This window comes from Eschscholzia californica, unplaced genomic scaffold (genome assembly GCF_041429995.1).
Source record: "Eschscholzia californica isolate CP2 unplaced genomic scaffold, dmEscCali1.0.p SCAF_6, whole genome shotgun sequence".
Taxonomy (NCBI): domain Eukaryota; kingdom Viridiplantae; phylum Streptophyta; class Magnoliopsida; order Ranunculales; family Papaveraceae; genus Eschscholzia; species Eschscholzia californica.
Genome location: NW_028238483.1, coordinates 19,039,547 through 19,060,627, shown reverse-complemented (window position 1 = coordinate 19,060,627; position 21,081 = coordinate 19,039,547). Strand labels below are relative to the sequence as shown.

The window sequence follows — 21,081 nt, the reverse complement described above, 5'->3', positions numbered from 1 at the left end:
ATTAAAATAATTTTTTATTAAGATTCAGACAAAGTTTTATTAAGATTAAGATTATAAAAAAAAATTCTAAAAAATATTATTTTATACATCCCAACTATGAGAAATGACAAAAACTACAGTTTTATCCTTTTTTTTTTGTAGCCTTTACAAATTAAAAAAAAATCTGCTTTGTTTTACTTGGTGTTTTCTAATTCATTTCATACTCAACGTATGTAATCATTACCTTAAAAAGAAATATATATATTTTTTAAAACATTACAAAAAACAAGCAATCCTAACAAAAAAACAAAAAACAAACAATTAATAATAGTAGTACTCTTATAATTACACTATAAAGCAGTATCAACATAGAGAATCTCCAACGCAAAACCCAAAATAAATCTATATGTGTCATATGTGTAAGTTTCGATTGAGATTCTAACTCTTAGATGGCGAAAATAAAGATCCTCAATTTTCTCGTGTCTCCAATTCAAAACTCTAAACTTGTGTTTATTTACTTACGTTGTATTGTTATTTTTGTAAAAAAAAATAATTAATTATTTTTAAGATAAAAAAAGACTTGAATTCTATTCGTTGAATTTCAAATATTGACGAGTTGGATAATTAGAGATAGGGTAGCTTTAAAGGGCCCTCCTATAAGTGTTATAAGGGCCTCCCTCAAGGCAAATTTGAGGGGGAGTTTGTGAAGGAAGGAGGCGCCTATAACACTTATGGGAGGCCCCTATAAAACTTCCCATAAAGATATATTAAGAAGACACTCTAGAAATAGAGTTTCCTCTTGAGATATCTCTATTCCACCTTCAACACGTCATCTTTGAAGTCTTAGTTGAGTTTTGCATTGGAGATGATTTTTAACAAAAAAAAAACCCCCAAAAGTCTTACGTGGCACTCTAAGTTTCTATGATTGAGTTTTGCATTGAAGATGCTCTTAGATAGTTCATTCCCTTTAGATTTTCTAACAGTTGCATCCTTTAAGGCCCTCTACAAGAAAGTTAACAAAATCTAAGAACAATTAGCGCAAACCAAAACTTATACTCACGAAAAAAAATAAAATAAACCGTAACAAAATTAAGTGACTGAAAGGAAATGTGTCTTAATAACGTAGCCAAAAATAAAACAGAATAAGATCTTTTTACAAAAAGAATTTGTCTAAAATCATTAATGCTTCATTTGGATATGTGAAAGTTTCTACAACTACTTTTCTTTCTGTTCAACAAAAGAATTACTTTTCTTTCAATAAGTTTGAATGCTTCAAAAGAAGCTACTATATTTAAGTATGTGGTAATCATGCAAGGACGGAACTAGAACTTTTGTTAGTTGGGGGGCCGAACCATTCTAGTTATAAATTAATTTGAAAAATTTATACACAAATAAGTCATGAAGATTAAATATAAATATCAATTTTATTCCTTTCAATAAAACAAATGTAATAAATTATTTATAATATATATATATATAATTATTATATATATATATATATTTGATACATAAAAATTAAAGTGGCATACATGGCAAAATATAAACTGAAAAAACATTTCAATAAAACAAATGTAATAAATTATTTATTTCAACTTACTGTACCATTAAAACATTGAAAATAGTTAATATATTCTAATAAACATTAGAACAAAGTACGAATAAGATAAATTAGTGACTTGATTGGTTGATTTCCTGTTTTCATACTTCGTGGATCTACTTTACCATTACTCAACCAACTTCTTACTGATTTAACTAAAGAATTTGCTGTGAAGAAGCTTGGTGATCTTCATTATTTCTTGGGTATTGAAGTTCAGAAGTCTTCATCTATTCGAAGATAATTCATTGCCATTGTCACTACAAAAAAGAAAGAAAAGTATTAAACATCACTATCATAAATCATCTATTCAAAGATAAGTAAAATAAATATTATTACATGGGACCCATCGCTCTTTCCACTTCATCTTTGTTGCGACAAAGAATTTTTGTTAGCGGGGGGCCGAACCATTCTAGTCATAAATTAATTTGAAAAATTTATACACAAATAAGTCATGAAGATTAAACACAAATATCAATTTTATTCCTTTCAATAAAACAAATGTAATAAATTATTTATAATATATATATATATATATATATATATATATATATATATATTTGACACATAAAATTTATAGTTGCATACATGGCACATATAAAAGATTCTGAGTGACGCTGGATACATAAAGTGATGGTTGCTCTGAAGTTTTGAATTATCTATAAATTCTCGTATTGTTGAGTTGAAGATGGTTTTAATTTGTTTAGATTCAAAACGAGGTTTTGCTTCGAGTGTGTCTTTTTTATTTCTTGCAAAATCTGGATTGAGTAATGTTTTTTAGGTTTGAGGATTTCATTGGTTGTAAGATTAGCCCAGAGCCAAATAATCATATTATCAAAAACTTTATAAAATGGTAAATGACACTCTTTTTTTTTTGTGGGAAAAGTAAATGACACTCTTAAGTTTTAGAGTTTGACAGTCCCATGGGAGATGTTGTGGTAGATGTTATTTCTGTGTTCATAAACCCGCAGAATCCAACTTAATTGTTGGAGTGCCACCACTGAGTGACACTTCTTTAGTTTCCCTAACCCTATGTTAATTAAGATTATAGATCTCAGTTTACAATTAGAAACTAGTTGGTGCTTTTATAGTTTTCTATATAATCATTTATTATCTGTCATTTTATTTTAGTAGATGTTAAAAAGGCAGAGATGGTGTGTACCAGAACTATTGTAATGATAAATGTTTCATCAGGTGTCAACCTAGTTCGGATGTCATGTGAAGCAAAATGAAATATCACATCTTTCATTTGAAAAAAAAACTGTTTTACTAGATGCACTTTTTAAATCCCGAAGAGTTCTAATGCAATATCGGTTTTGAGGAAGATGGGTCTATGTGTTAAGATATCCCATATAATAATATTAGGAAGTATCAAATATTAAAAACTAGTAAGATATTAGAAACTAGTAAATATATTAGCATAAAACTATTAGAAACTAGAAAGATATTAAGAACTAGTAAAACTAGAAACTACTAGTATTGTAACTCTATAAATAGAGTCTTATATTTCTTTTGTAAATCATCAAGGAATAAAACAAGTTCTTTGATCAATTTCAACTTGGTATCAGAGCCGACGGTTTTAAATTTCTTTTGTGAATTTATATTGATTGAAAGAGAAAGAGCCTTCATCTTTATCTTCATCTTCATATTATTTTTTCCAGTTCAGTTAAAGTGAAGGGCTACTGATGCTTCCGCGACAATGACTCGTAATAAGGCAAAGTCAAATTTTGCTAAAGTTGTTGGTCAATCTGACAAAACTACTTATAAGTGTACTCACTGCAACAAAATTGGGCTTACCAGAAGTCATTGTTATGAACTATTAGGCTATCCAGAATGGTGGGATTATAATCGAAAGAAAAACTCTAAGAAGACCCTAGACCCAACTGTTAAGCAAGCTTTATTGAAAGTAGCCACTACAGGTAATGTAGGCAAGACTATAAATATGTCTACACATGTTTCGAATAGTACTTGGATAATTGATTCTGGTGCTACAGATTATGACTTTTGATTCTAGACAGGTTTCAACCATTAACCAATCTTCACATAAATATGTCTCTACTGCCAATGGCACCTCAGCCCCTGTTGTAAGGGAATGACCAATAACTCTAATGAATACATTTAACTTATACTCTGTTTAGGTTGTCCCATCTTTAGATCATAATTTATTATCAATATCTCAAATAACCACCACTCTATTTTGTGTTGTCATCTTTTGGCCTGAATTTTTTGTATTTAAGGACATCTGGACAAGGCAAACAATTGGTCATGGTGTTAGGCGAGGGAAGTTGTATTACTTGGATTTAGTATCTGAAAGCTCTAGTAAATTGCGTCAGACATTTCTGAAATAAAAAAAATAAAGATGAAATATGGTTATGGCATTGGCGTCTGGGGCATGCCTCCTTCGGTTACCTTAAGAAATTATTTCCATCGTTATTTATTACATGCGATGTTTCAAGTTTTGAATGTGATGTTTGTGCACTTGCAAAAAGTCATCGTGCATCGTTTTCGTGAAATTTAAATGAAAGTCCAACTCCTTTTATGATCTTACGTTCCGATGTCTGGGGTTCATCTAAGGTTCCTACTTTGGGTGGGCCACGGTGGTTTGTTACCTTTATTGATGATTGTACTAGAAGGACTTAAGTGTGTTTGATGAGATCTAAAAGTAAGGTAAAGTTATTGCTTCAGAAGGTTAATAAACTGTTTAGTACTCAGTACAACACAAATGTCCAGATACTTCGTAGTGACAACGGAGGAGAGTATATGGGTCATGAACTTCAAACTTATATCAAACTACTTGTCCAAATACCCCTCAACAAAATGGGGTCGCTGAAAGAAAGAATCGTCATTTGTTAGAAGTTATCAGGGCTATGTTGATCGAAGCATATATACAATTATCTTATTGGGGAAAAGCACTTTTTGCCGCAACCTATTTAATTAATAGAGTACCTTCTAGTACTATTGAGTTTAACACTCCTTTTCAAGCTCCATCGGATGTTACAACCTCTTCGACAGTTTCAAATTTACCTCCCTGTGTCTTTGGGTATGTAGCATTTGTTCATCTTCACGAGCACCAACATACAAAATTAACTCCAAAGGCATTAAGATGTGTATTTGTAGGGCACGCGGCTAATTAGAAAGGGTACAGATGTTATCATCCTCCAACTAAATGAATGTTTGTTACATTGGATGTTATCTTTCATGAAGATTCTAAGGATTTTTTCATCTGAGTCTGAACTTCAAGGAGAGAAAACCAAGCAGCAAATCTGACTCTTGATTACGAAGAAACGAATAATCATGTAGAATAGAACAACAGTGGATCTAATATTGAAGTAAATTTGATTCCTGAAGAAATAATTAGAGCTGATATTGAAATTCCAAAATTACCACCACCTGAATAGGTAATGGAAGAAAGTGTTAATGAAATCGTTGGCAAATTGTGGAATTTATCTCCAATTGAAGTCGTTGAACCAAGGGTTAGTAATACACCAAACCAATCAGTTGCCGAAGATGTTCCTGAAGCACCTTCTGAACAACCTAGAAAAATATTACCATCGCGAAAAACCAAAGGTATTCCTAAACCGACATATGAACCTGAGTTGTCTAGTATAGTCAAATATCCTATGAGCCAATATGTGTCAGGTCATCGGTTGTCAGAATCAAATAAGTCATTTGTAAATCAATTATCTACTGTATATATTCCTAAAAATGTGCAGGAAGCATTATCTTATTCAAAATGTAAAGCAGCTATGAATGAGGAGATGAAATCCTTACAAAAGAATGACACTCGGGAGCTAGTTGATCCTCCAGTCGATAAAAATCTAGTGGGACGTCGGTGGATTTATTCAGTGAAGTATAAAGCAGACGGTACAATGGAAAGTTACAAAGTGAGACTAGTGGCAAAAGGCTACACTCAAACTTATGGAGTCGATTACACAGAGACATTTGCTCCAGTTGCAAAAATCAACACTGTTCGCGTCTTGTTATCGTTAGAAGCAAATTTAGATTAGCCACTACAATAATTTGATGTAAAGAATGCTTTTTTGCATGTGGAACTATTAGAAGAAGTCTATATGAACCTTCCAACGGAATGCAAGATACTAGAGATACATAACCAGAAAGTATGTAGATTGAAAAACTCATTGTATGGATTAAAACAATCACCAAGAGCGTGGTTTGGAAGGTTTACAAAGGCTATGAAGGAATTCGGGTATCGTCAAAGCAATTCTGATCATACCTTATTTATAAAAAGGCAGAAAGGAAAACTCACAACACTTATTGTATATGTGATGACATGGTGGTTACTGGGGATGATCCTGAAGAAAGGAAGGCTTTACAAAATTACTTATCTAAAGAGTTTGAGATGAAAGACCTTGGTCCATTGAAATACTTTCTTGGAATTGAAATATCTCAATCTAGTAATGGAATTTACCTATCCCAATGAAAGTATACTTTAGATTTGTTACATGAGGTGGGTATGTCAGCGTGTGAGCCGATTGATACACCTGTCGAAGAAGGATTAAAGTTGGTCGTGGAACCTAATCAGATACCGGTTGATAAAGAAAGATATCAACGACTGGTTGAAAGGTTGATGTACTTGGCGCACACGAGGCCAGATCTTGCATATGCGTTAAGTATTGTTAGTCAATTTATGCATAGTCCCGGTGAAAAACACATGAATGCTATTTTACGCATTTTTGAGATATTTGAAGGCGGCTCCTGGAAAAGGTATTTTGTTTATTAAAAATTTGAGTTGTCGAACTATCGTTGTATATACTGATGCGGGTTGGGCCGAGGAAGTAAATGGTAGGCGATCAATTGCAGGATATTTTACCTTTGTTGGTGGAAATCTTGTTACATGGAGAAGTAAAAAATAGAACGTTGTTGCACGTTCAAGTGTAGAGTCTGAATTTAGAGGTATGGCTGATAGCGTATGTGAAGCGTTATGGTTAAGACTCCTCTTGGATGATTTAGGATATTCTTCTGAAAGACCAATTCAATTATATTGTGACAACAAATCAGCATGTGATATTGCACACAATCCAGTTCAGCAAGACCGCATAAAGCATGTTGAGGTGGATCGATGTTTTATTAAAGAAATGTTGGAAGACAACATTATAGAGTTATCAAAGATCCGATCTGAAGAGCAATTGGCTGATGTTCTTACCAAAGCAATTTCAAGTCGAATCTTTTCGAAATTGGTAGACAAGTTGGGCATGTGTGATATCTATGCCCCAACTTGAGGAGGAGTGTTGAAATATCTTTCTATGTGTTAAGATATCTCATATAATAATATTAAGAAGTATCAAATATTGAAACTAGTAAGATATTAGGAACTAGTAAATATATTAGCATAAAACTGTTAGAAACTAGTAAGATATTAGGAACTAATAAAATTAGAAACTAGTATTGTAACTCTATAAATAGAGTCTTATATTTCGTTTGTAAACCATCAAGGAATAAAACAAGTTCTTTGATCAATTTCAACTCTTTTTACTCTTTTATACATTTATATTGTTTGTTTCCCAAAAATACCATTACAAATGATTAGATTTAAACTTTTCATAAACGGTAGCAACCCTTTTTCATGAACTTCAATCAACAATCTGGACAGAAAAGTGAGAACAAATTATTAAACCGTGCCCGACCAAGTTCCCGCGGAGGGGTATGTCGACATGGAGGATGTAGAGTGAGAACTGAAAGCAAATTTGTGATAAGACATTTAAAATTTTAAAATTTAATATCAACTTATACATATTCATGAGACTTGTGAGCATTTAGTATTTGCATTTGTATGGTTCACATATTATTTGTAGGTTATATGTATCCATTATCGAAGTCCATAGTATCCATCGGTATCTAGGTTTGATACGAGGGAGATGGATAGGACATCGATATAAATCAGTTCGCAGTTTTATCGACTTTGGGAATCGTCGATATGGAAACTGTAGCATCACATACTCTGATACAAAAGGAGTGGCTTATCTCAGCCATCGGAGTGGGAGTCTCTGGTATGCGTTGTTGGCACACTTAGGTGGGTCAAACAGGATCACCGTAACGAAATACGTCGTAAATGGTCACATAGAGGACACTCCCTAGTAAACAGTCCCGGGCTGGGCCCTTGTATTACCAACCCGGGTTGGGGCCCGGCCCGGCAACTTTCAACCCGGACTGGCTAGGCCCGACCTGACCCGGACAGGCCCGGGCTGGGCCGGCCCAGCCCGGCCTTTATAACATCACTAGGTCAATGTTTTGTACCTGTATCAGCTATCCAAAAGGGTTACCTCCAAAAGAAGTAAAAGAGTTTTGATTGCCAGGTTTTGAGTATATTCCAGTCATCTGCTGACTTTTATTTGAGGTGCCAAATATCCCTTCATTGGCGCCAGAGTATCCGATACCTTGATATCTGTGATAGTCGAAAGGTAATTAGGTATACTTAAAACAACATTAGACCAAGCCCAAATTAAGTGCAAAACTGATACATAAACAAAGACATACCCCAAAGTTGACATGTTGTTCGGAATTTGTTGAACCATGTAAGGACCTGATAATTTCAGATGATCCTTAGAAACATAAAGTAAGTTGTAGAACACAAAGAGTTATAGGAGACTTACTTGGTGGTAAGGTGGATGCATAGGATGCTGGTGGCACTGCAGATCCATAAGATGAATCTTGAGGAGCCATCCAGTGTGGAGAAGGGTTATTAAGACTTGAAGTTGGCGGAATGCTTGGCGGAGCTGCAATATCCGGTAGTGCTCTTTGCAAGGATGCCATGCTTGGGAACTACGTAACAAGAAACACAAATAGGTTAAACTAAGAAAAGAACTAAATACACAATTTGGTGTTTGGGCATTGAAAATTGAAGGGCTCAAGGAGTTGAAGATCAACATGGTTCCTTCTGATATCGTCTATCTGATAGAAAGAAAATTTATCTATTCCGAAATAATATTGTTCTAGAGAAACACTTCGACCATTATTAATTTATTTCTAGTCTTTTTTTACTCATTGTAATTTCTCACTTTCAGTAACTTACGGTTTTACATTATTTACAGTTATGTTATGCGGGCTTCTATCCTAAATTCTATGGGGCCTCTCCTGAACTATATGAAGAATAACCTGAGTAAATTTCTATCGGTATCTGCTTATAACTCTCCAAGATTTAATTAGAAAAATTATATAATTGATCATATAATATAACAATGAAAAGCAAAAGAAAAAATTCTAAAGAGTTATTCTCAATAGTCAATGCAACGTACTAACAAAACCGTAATGAAATCACAAATCAGAAATTAACTTACCAAAACCCCAATCTGGGGATAAACACGGCCTTGGTGATAGATTCAGACGATGCGAAGACACCATAATACTATTATCTTCCGGGTCAAATTTGAACAAAGTCTTCTTACTATCATATAGAGGCATTGTGTAAAAGACACAACCCTTTGTAAGTCCTAATTCGACGGCGGAGTAAGACATTGTGATGTTGTTTCCACTAACAAAGAGAACATGATCACCCAAACTCTTAACTTCCTCCCAAGTTATTGTAGAGAAATCCATCTTAAAGACATGCACATGGAGTATTTCATTGTAAAAGGATCCAGGATAATAACGTCTTGTAACCCTAAACAACTGATCATTAGATTTTACAAACAAAGATATCTTCAGTTGAAAAGTTGTGTGCCGTCCTATCTGTTCTTAAAATGTTAATTCAACTGTGTATCTCTTTAAGAGAGGGAAGATTGTCTTCCTTAAATCTACATTGGTGGCTCCACTAAGTTTTTTGTCTCTCTTTTCACTATGCCTATGTCAGTGGTCAGAGAGGTTGAGACCAAGATGAGGAATTCCCTTTGGCATGATAAGCTAGAGGAACGAAAGACCATTGGGTGGCGTGCGAGACTCTGTTTAACCGTTCAGAGAAGGTGCCTGGGAATCAAAAATCTCCAAGCTGCTACTCGACCCTTCTGAGTGGCTTTGGCGTTTTAACGTGGACGATAACAATCTTCGTATCCTTATTATTAAAGAGAAGTATGGGGCGGATCAGGGTTCATGAGTTACTTTGGAATGGAAACTTGGGAGTGTACAGTCTGGAGAGGCATCTTTAATCGGTCGACGGTCTCGAAACCCATTAAATTTCAATTGGGGGATGGTATGAGAATAAAATTTTGGATAGATACTTGGCATCTAGATAGAACCTTGATGGAAGTCTTCCTTTGATTTTTTGCTCTTTTCCTTAAGAAGGAAGCAAGCATCTTTCAATAGTATGAGGTTTATGAAGGTATTGTTTCATGAGATCTGGGTTTGAGAACAAATCTTAACGGTTGGCGGTTTGATGAGATGGTCGCTCCCATTGAGGTTCTTAATGACATTATTCCAACCGAGAGGGAATATATGAGAAAATAGAAGCTGGATATGGTTAATGGGTTTTCAGTGAGATCGTGATATAAAGCTAGTAGCTATTCTTCTTTAAATTGTTATTTATCGGCTAAGTGGACTTGGAAAAAGGAGACTCCTTTGAAGGTTAATTTCTTCGTCTGGACAATTTGCCTAGAGAGAATTCCGACTATTGACAATCTACAGAAAAGAGGAGGCGTATGCCTAAACCGTTTTTACGTAACAAAAGACATACTGCTAATAAAATACATACGTTTTCTTTCTAAGTGGTCATCATCTACGACTCTACGTCATGACTACTTTCATAGGCGTACACCTTACACAGAAGATGCTTACGTTTTTTTCTTGGTCAAAACTCTAAAATACGTACGCCTCGAGGCGCACCTCGAGGCATACACCTCAACTGTTTTTTCAAACATTGGTCAACACTGCAAGTACAATCAGCTTCTCAATAACTCTCATAAGCAAGTTCACACCCAACCGCATAGTTCTTCTCCTACTTTTATGTAACAAAAGAAATAATGCTGATACCGAAGCATTGACTTTGTCATTTTGCACAAATTAGAATTCCTCAATACATAATGCACACATGCATATATCTCATAGTACTTAACACTAGAGTTATTTTTTGTTTTTGAAGCTATTAACACTAGAGTTATGGAAGCTAACTCATACCTGGAAATGCAGAATACTTGATTTTGCAGACCTTGTATTCCGCTGAAACTCGTAATAGTTCCCACCTTTTTGTGTTGCTTTACATTCCTAATTGAAAATAGAAGTCAACAAAAAAAAGTAGAGAAGCAAAAACATGACATAGTAAGGGAAGGATGTTTATTACCTTCTCTGACTCCTTTCCAGAGTCATCGATATTTTCATAAATTTTGTATTGTTCTAATCTGGTCCGGCGGTACTTCTCCCTGGTGACGCATAGTCTACCCCACGGGATTCCTTGGATATCTGCCCCTTTCCTTGCTAGCGCAGCAGAAATATCTGTTATCTTATTGTTTTACATACGAACCAAAAAATTCTTCTTAATAACGATTTGTATCATTTCTCAAATACTAAATACATAATATGAGGAAGTCTAACATGACTGAATAAAATTAAAGTATAAAGCTAACATTTGCAAATTGAAAGCTTGAATACACTCAACAAAGAGATGGGGGGAGGGAAAAAGAGTCGAACCAATTGGTCATCTTCATCATCTTCCGAATCAAATTCACCAAATACTTGTTCATGGATTTCTTCATGGAATTCTTCATCCATACCCTCGTCTACATAGGCAGCTTCATAATCCTCAGCCATGTAGTCTGTATCAAACATATTAAAGTATAACCACATGCTGAAATGTTTCTCTTGTAGGAGAGGGCAGAACCAAGTTCACAATCATTTTAGATTTCTCAAAAAAGAGAACTTTCCTGTGATAACTAACATTCCAAAACCCTATATACTATGTGACACAAGATAATGAATGAATTCAGAAAAAAAAAATATGTTTACCTGCTGATTTTACCAAATTATAAAATCTTATGAAGAAGTTTAAGAAGGGATTGGCGTAAACCCTAGAATTGAGGAAGAAGATATAAAAATCATTGCTAGAAGCATGGGAATTAAGCCCTAAAGACAATCATTATTGAAAAGAATAACACACGGACAGGGGCATACCGAAATACAAAGAAGCCATTTTCAAAAGAGAATCATAGAAAAGTTTATGAAACAATCGTCAAAACACAAACCCTAGAAAGAGAGAGAGAAGGAGAGAGAGAGAGAGAGAGAGAGAGGAGGTACCTGACCTACTAGGAGAAGAAAGACAAACTCTCCGATCAAGCTTGACTTGTATCGGTAATCGGTACTGGTCTAACAAATCGAAGTCGAGAAAGGAGGGGTATAGACGGAGAAGAACGATAAGAGGGGTTTAGACGGAGAAGAACGATCGGTATCATCTGTCTGTCCCGGTTTGCTGGTTGACTTTTGTACTAAACTGTGTGCGGGCAGTGGTCAGCAACCTGCCCTGCCGTGCCGGCGTCGTACCCAGGCGGGCGTGCCAAGCAAGCTCACTTAGAAGTGGGAATCGGGCAGGGGGGGCAGCCTGTGGGCAGAGAAAGACTCGAGTCAGGTGGTATTGACAATTGACAGTGATGACTGATGACCATTAGGTGCACCGACGGGGCAGACATGTAAAATGTTCTTCTTTGCCTCCCAATGCCCGTTTGATTAGAAGGCAAATACGATAGTAAAATTATTATTATTATTTTTTTTTAAAGGAACTGTATTATATTACTAATAAGAGTTAGGATACATAGAGATACAGTTCATCAACGAGAGGGACCTAGATACATTTACATTGTGACACAATTCTCGTGAAACCTTCGATAACCTGGTTTGTTTTGCAAGATCATTAGCCTTGCTGTTTGCTTGTCGAAGTACATGATTAAAAGAAACAAACTCAAAAGAGTTTCTATGACTTCTTGTTTTTAATATCCATTGCTTACTGGTCCAGTGAGCTGAGGATAAATCTCCTTTAAGACCAGAGATGATGTTTCTTGAATCTCCCTCCAACATTATTTGTTTCACCTGCATTTGTTTGGCCAAGAGTATTGCATTTAGCGTCGCCATGGCTTCACCTTCATCTACGGATCTGCACTTGACAAGAACAGTTTTCTATGCAATACAAATACCCTCATGATTATGGAGTACCACTCCTATGGCAGCATCTTCATCGATAGATTTGAAAGAGATATCGAAGCTGCATTTGAATATATTTGGAGGTGGAGGTATCCATGAGGTGGGCACAGGTTGTTTAGGAAGAGTATCTGCTTTGTTGTTTAATTGGATGTCCACTAGCCTTCTCACCTTGTGGAGGCACTCATGAAGTTTAGGATGCTTACTTTGATATAAGACTTCACATCTTGTTTTCCAAATAACCCAGAGAGCAGTGAATATTTGTGTTGAGGTAAAAGGTTCTATGTCATCTACTTTCATTACTTCGGTTAGGAAGTCACAAAAGTTTTCCTTTCTTAGTGTCTCTATTCTGATGGTCGAAGGAAGAGAGAAGCAGATAGCTTTAGTGAAAGAACATTCGAAAACAAGGTGTTGCCAAGAATCCATACTGCTTCCACATAACAAACACTGTTGAGTCTCTATCGGTATGAATCTTGATAAGACCAATGTTGTAGGCAGAATATTATGAGAGAGTTTCCATAGGAAGAGTTTTACTCTAGGATTTACTTTGAGTTTCCAGAGTTTGTTCCAATAGCTAGAGCTCTGTGGCTCTAGTGTATGAGTGGTAGTTAGAGCTGCATTCATAGATTTCACTGAGCATTCTCCTGACTTTGTTAGATTCCATCGTGGAGTGTCTATGCTTATATGAGACAGAGGAATGGTGAGGATTCTATTGATGATGTCTGGCTGAAATAGCTGAGGAAGTAACGACACATCCCATTCTGAATCTTGTGTGATGAGTTGGTTAACCGTTTGGAATTCTTGTTGCTCTTGATAATTGAGTGTAGTGAGAGGTGGAGTGTCAGGGATCCATTGGTCGTGCCAAATATTTATAGCACTTCCATTTCCCACTTCCCACATTGTTTTTTGAGTAACTATTGGAATCAGTTTTGTGATTGTTTTCCACCACCAAGAAGTTAAAGTTTTCTTAGGTTTGTTAATATCCCCATGTGGATAATATTTAGTTTGTACCATTTGGCTACATAAGTTGCTTGGGTTCTTCTTCAGTTTCCAAATTTGTTTCGCCATTAGGGCCTCGTTATCTTTGTTGAGATCTCTGAATCCAAGTCCTCCTAATCTCTTCTTTTTGACCATCCCTGACTAGGCTTTGAGACACAACCCTTTTGATTTCTTTTTCCCCCACCAAAAGTCCCTCTGCAAGGACTGAATGTTTGTTATGATTTTCTTGGGACTTTCAAAACAAGACATTTGGAATTTTGGGGCAGTTGAGAGAGAATAGCTGATAAGCTCTGCTCTTCCAGCCTGAGAGAGAAGCTTGGCTTTCCATGTAGCCAACCTTGAATTTGGTTGAGAAGCGTTTGAAAACTTTTTATTTTAGATTTTCCAATGAAAAGTGGGGCTCCAAGATATTTCTCATTTTCTGTCATTCTTTTAATTTTGAGAATTCTAGCCATCATTCTCCCCAGTCTATGATGAGTATTTGCACTAAAGAAGATACCTGACTTTTGAAAGTTGATAACTTGTCCTGACATACTCCCAAATGTCTTGAGGAGATGTTTAAGGTGATGAATATGGTCAATACCTGTTTCCATGAAGATTAGACAATCATCAGCAAAGAGAAAATGACTTATTTTTTATTCAAATGGAAGAAATTGAACAGGAAGGACAAAATAACAAGTTCAACAAAATAATATTGCAAAATTAGCTTCAACATATAATGAACAAAAGATAAAAAAAAAATAATATAAAAGAAAATTTAGATCATCACTTGGCAAGATCACATAGACATGGTCGCATAATTGGATACTTGGATCGATGCCAAAACTTCGATTAGCCACTATAGCTGAAGTGTTCCTGATTTAAAGAAAGACATCACATTCAAATATTTGGCCCACCAGATTAAGGTCGAAACATAATTCATTGTCACAGATATTAAAGTACCATCTAATTAGGGGTGGGAATTTAGCCCGAGAACCTGACCAGAATCCCCGAGTCCAGTGGGCTAACCAGTTGCTTGAAGCCCAAGACGGGCTCTACCCACCCAATGCGCTAAAATTTGATGGGTGGACTTGGGTTCCATCCTAAAAACATTTACCCGCACACCTAATCCGAGTATAATGACCGACTACCATGCCCGACAATTTAGGACTTTTAAATATAGAAAGCATTGTTAGATTGAAGAAAGTTTTAATTTACTACCAAACCCCTAGAGCTACCTTTTTATATTCAACTTCCGTCACTTCTATTTCCGATCGTCCTACTATAATAGAGAGAAAAATGAAGGTAATAGAGATAGAGTAACACCTAGAAATCAAGTCTAAGGCCAAGGGTGGGAGTATTCTAGGCCTTCTTCATGTTTTTCCATACGGAAGATCATCTTATCAAGACTCGAAGCTCGTCAGAAGGTGTTCAATACGAAAACAAATTGATACCCATTGGTGTTGATCTATAGTTTTTTTTTTCTTTCGTTCGGACTTGATGTCTTCATACTATCACTAAAGTTTTGTTTCATATGATTAGTGAATTGGGTATGTACTCTTCTTGAATTCGTTTTTATTAACATATACAACTATATCTATAGATATATAATTTATTACACTTATCTCTCTCTCATTTATACATCTAGATCCATAGATTAATTACAAACATATATTGTTTTAATTTCTTGAGAAGGTGAGATTTTTTTTATTTTCAGATGTTGAAACCCTCCTCGCCCGACACCCATAAAACCCGTCATGGGCTATTACAAATGGAAGGCTCTGTGCATGATATTCACAATTTTGCCCGCCCCGAGCCCACCCCATTAAGTTCAATAGTCTTGGAAATTTAGTCACCGGAATGCCCGAGACGGGCGCCCGAGTCCTACTAGATTCCTACCCCTACATCTAATCACACCATCCGAATATAAGCAGCTACAAATACTAACAAGACAGTAAGGCTGCAGTATGTCAGTTTTCAAGACTACGACAATATCAGTTCTTACACAAAACTTACAAAAAATACAAGGGATATTTAGTGTTTGGGTCAAGAATAAGTACCGGCTTTAGTGTTTAGGTCACAAGTTCGTTCGTTATAGGGACTGGGTCGCGGACTAACAGTTGACCCCATTGACCGTCGACGGAAGCTAACTACCGTTTCAATTCAATGAAAATTATTGTTTTACCCTAACCCTTAAATATAATTTACGAAATAACCAAACCCATTTCCGTTAGTTTGACAGAATGAATCGACCGCCCAGATTCGATCTGAATAGACGGTTAGATTTAAAACAAAAAGGGGGGGTTGTTAAGTGGATTTCCCGCGACAGAATTGGGGATTTTGTGAAACCTCCCTCTCGATCATCTTTCTTCCTCTCAAGCCACCTCCGAACTCAAGCTACCACCATCTCTCATTCACTCTCTCGAGCTAAGGTAATGAACTCTATGGTGATTATTAGAGTTTGTTTTTCTTTTTAGAAGTTATTTAGTTTCATATAAGTGTTTATTAGAGTTGTTTTTCTTCAATCTCAGGTGATTAGACCCCTCTCTCTCTCTCTCTCTACAAAATCAGGAGGTTAGACAACTTTCTCTCTAGATTTACCCATTTCTTTTGTTTATTTCTTGGTTTAGGTTTTGGTGTACTTGATTCTATTTATTTTCTACTTTCTAGGGTTTGATTATGTATTATTTATGTTATAAATTTGTTGTTGAAAACTTGAGATGAGATATTGATTACTAAATCTAGGGTTCATTTAATGTTTTTCTTTATATTGCCAAATTTTAGATCTATTATAAATGATTTGATTTGGTTTAGATATTTCTTTCAATGCTAAAATATTCACTAATACTAACTTGTAATAAATTGAATCATGTTGACTTGAAATTGGATTTATTTATGAATCATGATTATCGTATAGTGTCTTTAGATGAAACGGGTAGTTAAAATGGGGGAATCTAATCAATAATTGTTTGTTCATGAAATCTGAAAGTGAATTCTTCTTTTACTTAATCATGAAGTTAGAACTCAATAATTTCAATTGTTTTTTATGATTCCTATGGTTAAAACTAAATAGTTTCAATTGTTTGTTCATAATCTATGGTTGAAACTCAATAATTTCAATTGTTGTTTGACAATTCCTTTCGAGAAACCCTATTTTCAATGTTGGGTGGAGATTTTGTCATGGTTGTTTCTTATTTAGACATTGGTGTAGGGTGTGCTTGTTGTACTCAAATGCGTTTAAGGAACAAAACATTATAGAGATATGCAATTGTAGTAGAGAAACTGTTTGACCTATGCTTCATCGTAGCAGTATGTAAGTAGTAAGTTAGTAATTGAACTACTAAAATAAATTATAGTTGAAAATAATGCCTGAATCTTTTAATGTTACTTGGATAGTTTCTAATTGTTGATATTTTCTTTTGGTGTGTCTTTGAAGTCTAATGGTCATTAAGATGATAAACCTAAACACCATTTATGCATTAGTTCAAAAGATTGGTTTAGAGATAACCTAGACACCATTTTCTTTTATTTTATTCTATACTTTCGTTTTATATTTCTTTCAGATTTAATTTGGTGACAAACATTTGTCACTCAAAGTTGTTAAAATGGTCAGTGCTTCCTCGTCTGTATCAGTTTCAGTAATTCATGTTTCCAATTTAATATTTATCTTTATTAAATTGAGTCATTCATCTCTTTAAGACTTGGTTTCTTCTTCATTTTCAGATGAGCCCTATCGGATATGTACCTCCATCATCATCGGAGCCTAAAGATCTCACTCTTGATCCTCCAACAACTATAGAGCAAAACGATGAAACATGCCTACGATATCTTTTGGAAGTGCTCTGTGGTGATGAGCAAACTAGTGCATTAACATCAAAGGTAAAGACAACTTTAGAAGAATTATATGATGAATATAAGTTACGTTACCCTGGTACCAATGAAGGTGTAAGTGAAACCATACATCAAGTTGAAAATATCAATGATGATAAAGAGGTTGATATTGAAACACTACTTGTAGCTGGATTTGAGAAGCGTGTTAAGGAAAATGATAGTGTAGAATACGAAACTGAAATTAGTAAGTATTTGATGGAAGGATGTGAGAGTCGATCGGAGTCTCGGTTTGATATCTTAGCTTGGTGGAAGATTAATTATACGAAATTCAGAGTTTTATCATGTATTGCAAGAGATGTTTTAGTTGTTCCGATCTCTATTGTTGCTTCTGAATCAGCGTTTAGCACAGGTGGACGAATCCTTGATCCTTTTCGAAGTTGTTTGTCACCATGAACAGTAGAAGCATTGATTTGCACACAGAATTAGATACGAGTTGGTTCAAGGATTGATCTTCGTGCTTTCGTGGATGAGATTGAGAAGTTTGAGTCTGGTAATGTTATATTTGATATTATAATATTCTTTTTTGTTTATAATATTCTTTGTTTTAAGTTTTAGTTATATTATTCTCTAATAGTTGATATTAATTATTTGGGTTACAAGTGTCTTGGGTAATGTACATGATCTTGATTTCGATGATGAACTATGAATTGATGTCAATATACTTAAATCAGGCAACTTCACAATCTTCTCATTTATTTTATGAAGTTTGTTTTTGGTCGCGGCTTTGGGGAATAAAGAGAATTCTCCGGGGAATAAAGATTAAAGGAGCATATTTACATTTTAGACCGAAAATTTACAAAGTTGTATCTTGCCCCCCTAATCTTCATCTTCCACTAAGTTTATCTTCTTCTTCTCTCTAAAAACCTTAATCCAAGAAACCTAATAGTAGTACTACAAATCAGAATCCCGAAGAAATTAAGAGAAGAAGATTGAGGAATTTAAAGACCAACGGGATTCTTCTTCTATCAAATTCGTGTTGGAATGGATACTAAATCATTGTCAATCAACTCACCCAATTTTGATATAACATCACTTTGTAGGTTTCAAACTAATTGGATTTTGAAGGTGTATGAACATTACTTCTAAATCTCAATTTGTAACCCTAATCCAAGAAACCTAATAGTAGTACTACAAATCAGAATCCTGAATAAATCAAGAGAAGAAGATTGAGGAATTTTGAGCCCAGCGGGGTTCTTCTTCCATCAAATTCGTCTTGGAATGGATACTAAATCATTGTCAATCAACTCACCAAATTTTGATATAACATCACTTTGTAGGTTTCAAACTAATTGGATTTTTGAAGGTGTACGAATATTACTTCTAAAACTCAATTTGTAACCCTAATTCCTCAATCTTCATCTCTTGATTTATTAAGAATATTGATTTGTAGTACTATTATTGAGTTTCTTGGATTAGGGTTTTTAGAGAGAAGAAGAAGAAGATAAACTTATGGAAGATGAAGATGAAGATTAGGGGGCAAGATACAATTTTGTAAATTTTTGGGTTAAAAGTAAATATGCTCCCTTAGTCTTTATTCCCCGGAGAATTTTCTTTATTCCCCAAAGTCGTGGCCTTTTTTTTTTTGTTCTTAGTCATATTTATATTGCAACCTCGTTCTTTATTTTCGTATTTGCGCTTTAATTTGCACTTGTCATATTTAAATTGGAATATAATATCTTTTATACTTGTTTATATTGCAGCTTAATGCATGTGGAATGGAAGGAATGTTCATAGTACGAGGAACGGAGGAAGGAAAGGATTTGGAGGGATTTAACAATCTACGTTTTGAACTTATGTTTATCATTTTTTTTATCGTACTTTTTTTTTGTTGAGATTTCTTTATCGTACTTAATGTTGAGAACTTATGTGACTTGATGATTGTGGTTTAGTGTTGAAAACTTACGTTTTGAACTTTTAAGTATATAATTGCAACAGGTGTATATGTCGGAAAATAGAAATTATAACAGGTTTATGTCGGAAATGAAAATTGGGTAAATTAAAATTACAACAGGTGGTTCGGTTATCCAATCGAACCAAACCGCCCATGTAGGGTTCGGTTGGATAACCGAACCGAGCCACAACCGGATTGGCTCGGTTAGCATTTTTCAGAAACTGACAGTTTCGGTTCGGTCTTTGGATGAGCTGAAAATTTCGGTTATCCAACCAATGAACAACCCTAATGGATTATGTTCTCCTATTGGTCTACCAATTGAAGTCGAAATCAAGAAAAATCCGAAAGGACGAAATGACGTATCACCTTGCTTGATTTTTTATGTTGAGATATTAAGTCACAAAGAAATTGATCATTACGCACATGTTAATGATACTTAGAGAGTTAGAGATTGAAGGAGATTTTCTTTGATCAAGATGACAATGTGATCAAATGGTCAGAAGGATATATGATGAATATCATTAAGTTTAATCTCTTTATGGATCATAGCAGTTAGCTACAAACCAACTATGGTATGTAGGTTAAATTTTTGATTTACACTAACTGCGACTGAATTCTACACACTTTACATAGTAAGGCGTGGACTTAACTACAAGAATTGACTAGAAAGGCAAAGTTGCAAGTCTCCATATGGTCGAGAGCTCAAGTCCTTATAAGGTACTAGGTATGCCTGGTATTAGGTCAGGCCTTCAGAAGACTCACATGGCCTGACTATGGGTCAGACCCATGATAATGTTCGCGTAACCAAGGAGTCCCATGGGATGGGACCCCACCCGGCTGAGAGTTCCATGGGACTCCAACCGGCCAAAAGTCCCTCCCATGGAATTATAACCGGTAAGAGATTCCCAAACCTTGAGGGCATTGGGCTATGCTTAAGTGTGGGATAGTTTCCAACCTACCTTTTGAGCTACTCTGGCAGAAAGGTAAAAACGATACATAATTTTACCCAAACTCAAGAGAGAGTAATTTCCTAATTGTTAAAGTTTTAATCTTCACAAGTAAATAAATCATCGTCATAGGGGGAGGGACAAGAAGGTCTTAGTTCATTGTTCTAGCTAACCTCCCGTGGCGGTCAGGTTACAGGACTCGTGTGTCTCAAGTAGAGAAAACTCGATTGGAGTTTTGGATCTTCAAGACAACGAGCATATTCTCATAGTTTATTCAAAGGGAGCAAAAGTAAGGTGTACGTGTCCATCTTTAGCTTGTTCACGTTGAGTTTGTGTTTGCGATCCTAAGTAACTAAAGTTAGACGTTAGACGTCAACGATTCTGCTCATATCATTTGGTTACGATAAAACTCAACAACACTATTGCCCTTAAAGGTGGAAAGAAAAATCAGTAGAGGAAGATCAAACCCATCCCACGAAAATTTGGCCTCTCAAAGGCAGAAGTACTAAGAATTAGGGTAACTTTGCTTCATTGCTCCAGATTTCTGTGCCAATATCTCCTAAGTCTTTCCCAAAATTCAAGATGTTTAAAGCTATTCAACAAAAATCCAAGTATGTTGATGAAGAAAACCTAGTACATACTGGAAAAATAAATTCTCTAGAGGGGTATCAGTTAAAATGCAGTATATCTGTGTCCCGTACAATTTTTTTGTCCATATAATATTTCTCGTA

The 21,081-nt window shown here is 35.2% G+C and overlaps 1 protein-coding gene across 11 annotated transcripts; it reads right to left on the bottom strand.

Annotated features, from left to right (window-relative positions):
* Nucleotides 1-1,505: 1,505 nt before the first annotated feature.
* LOC147532214 (uncharacterized) lies at nucleotides 1,506-12,085 on the bottom strand. Of its 11 annotated transcripts, none has more exons than XM_086650469.1 (8): nucleotides 11,750-11,973; nucleotides 11,147-11,271; nucleotides 10,800-10,958; nucleotides 10,637-10,723; nucleotides 8,185-8,353; nucleotides 8,069-8,114; nucleotides 7,855-7,976; nucleotides 1,506-1,833 (listed from the first exon to the last, which is right to left on the bottom strand). In XM_086650469.1, exons 2-8 carry the CDS (start codon nucleotides 11,264-11,266, stop codon nucleotides 1,790-1,792), a joined length of 747 nt encoding a protein of 248 aa, XP_086506595.1. In that variant the 5' UTR covers nucleotides 11,267-11,271; nucleotides 11,750-11,973; the 3' UTR covers nucleotides 1,506-1,789. The 11 variants fall into 11 exon arrangements, with proteins under 11 accessions (XP_086506595.1, XP_086506596.1, XP_086506601.1 ...); XM_086650470.1 differs by having other exon boundaries at nucleotides 11,755-11,905; XM_086650475.1 differs by lacking the exon at nucleotides 1,506-1,833 and adding an exon at nucleotides 6,951-7,176 and having other exon boundaries at nucleotides 11,755-12,085.
* Between the last annotated feature and the right edge of the window lie 8,996 nt (nucleotides 12,086-21,081).

Coding starts and splice junctions, on each gene's coding strand:
- LOC147532214 (XM_086650465.1), bottom strand. CDS start 11,266: ATGGCTGAGGATTATGAAGCTGCCTATGTAGACGAGGGTATGGATGAA. Junction 10,968..11,146: donor ATGATGAAGATGACCAATTG/GTTCGACTCTTT, acceptor GTTCGTATGTAA/AACAATAAGATAACAGATAT. Junction 8,115..8,184: donor TGCATCCACCTTACCACCAA/GTAAGTCTCCTA, acceptor TGAAATTATCAG/GTCCTTACATGGTTCAACAA.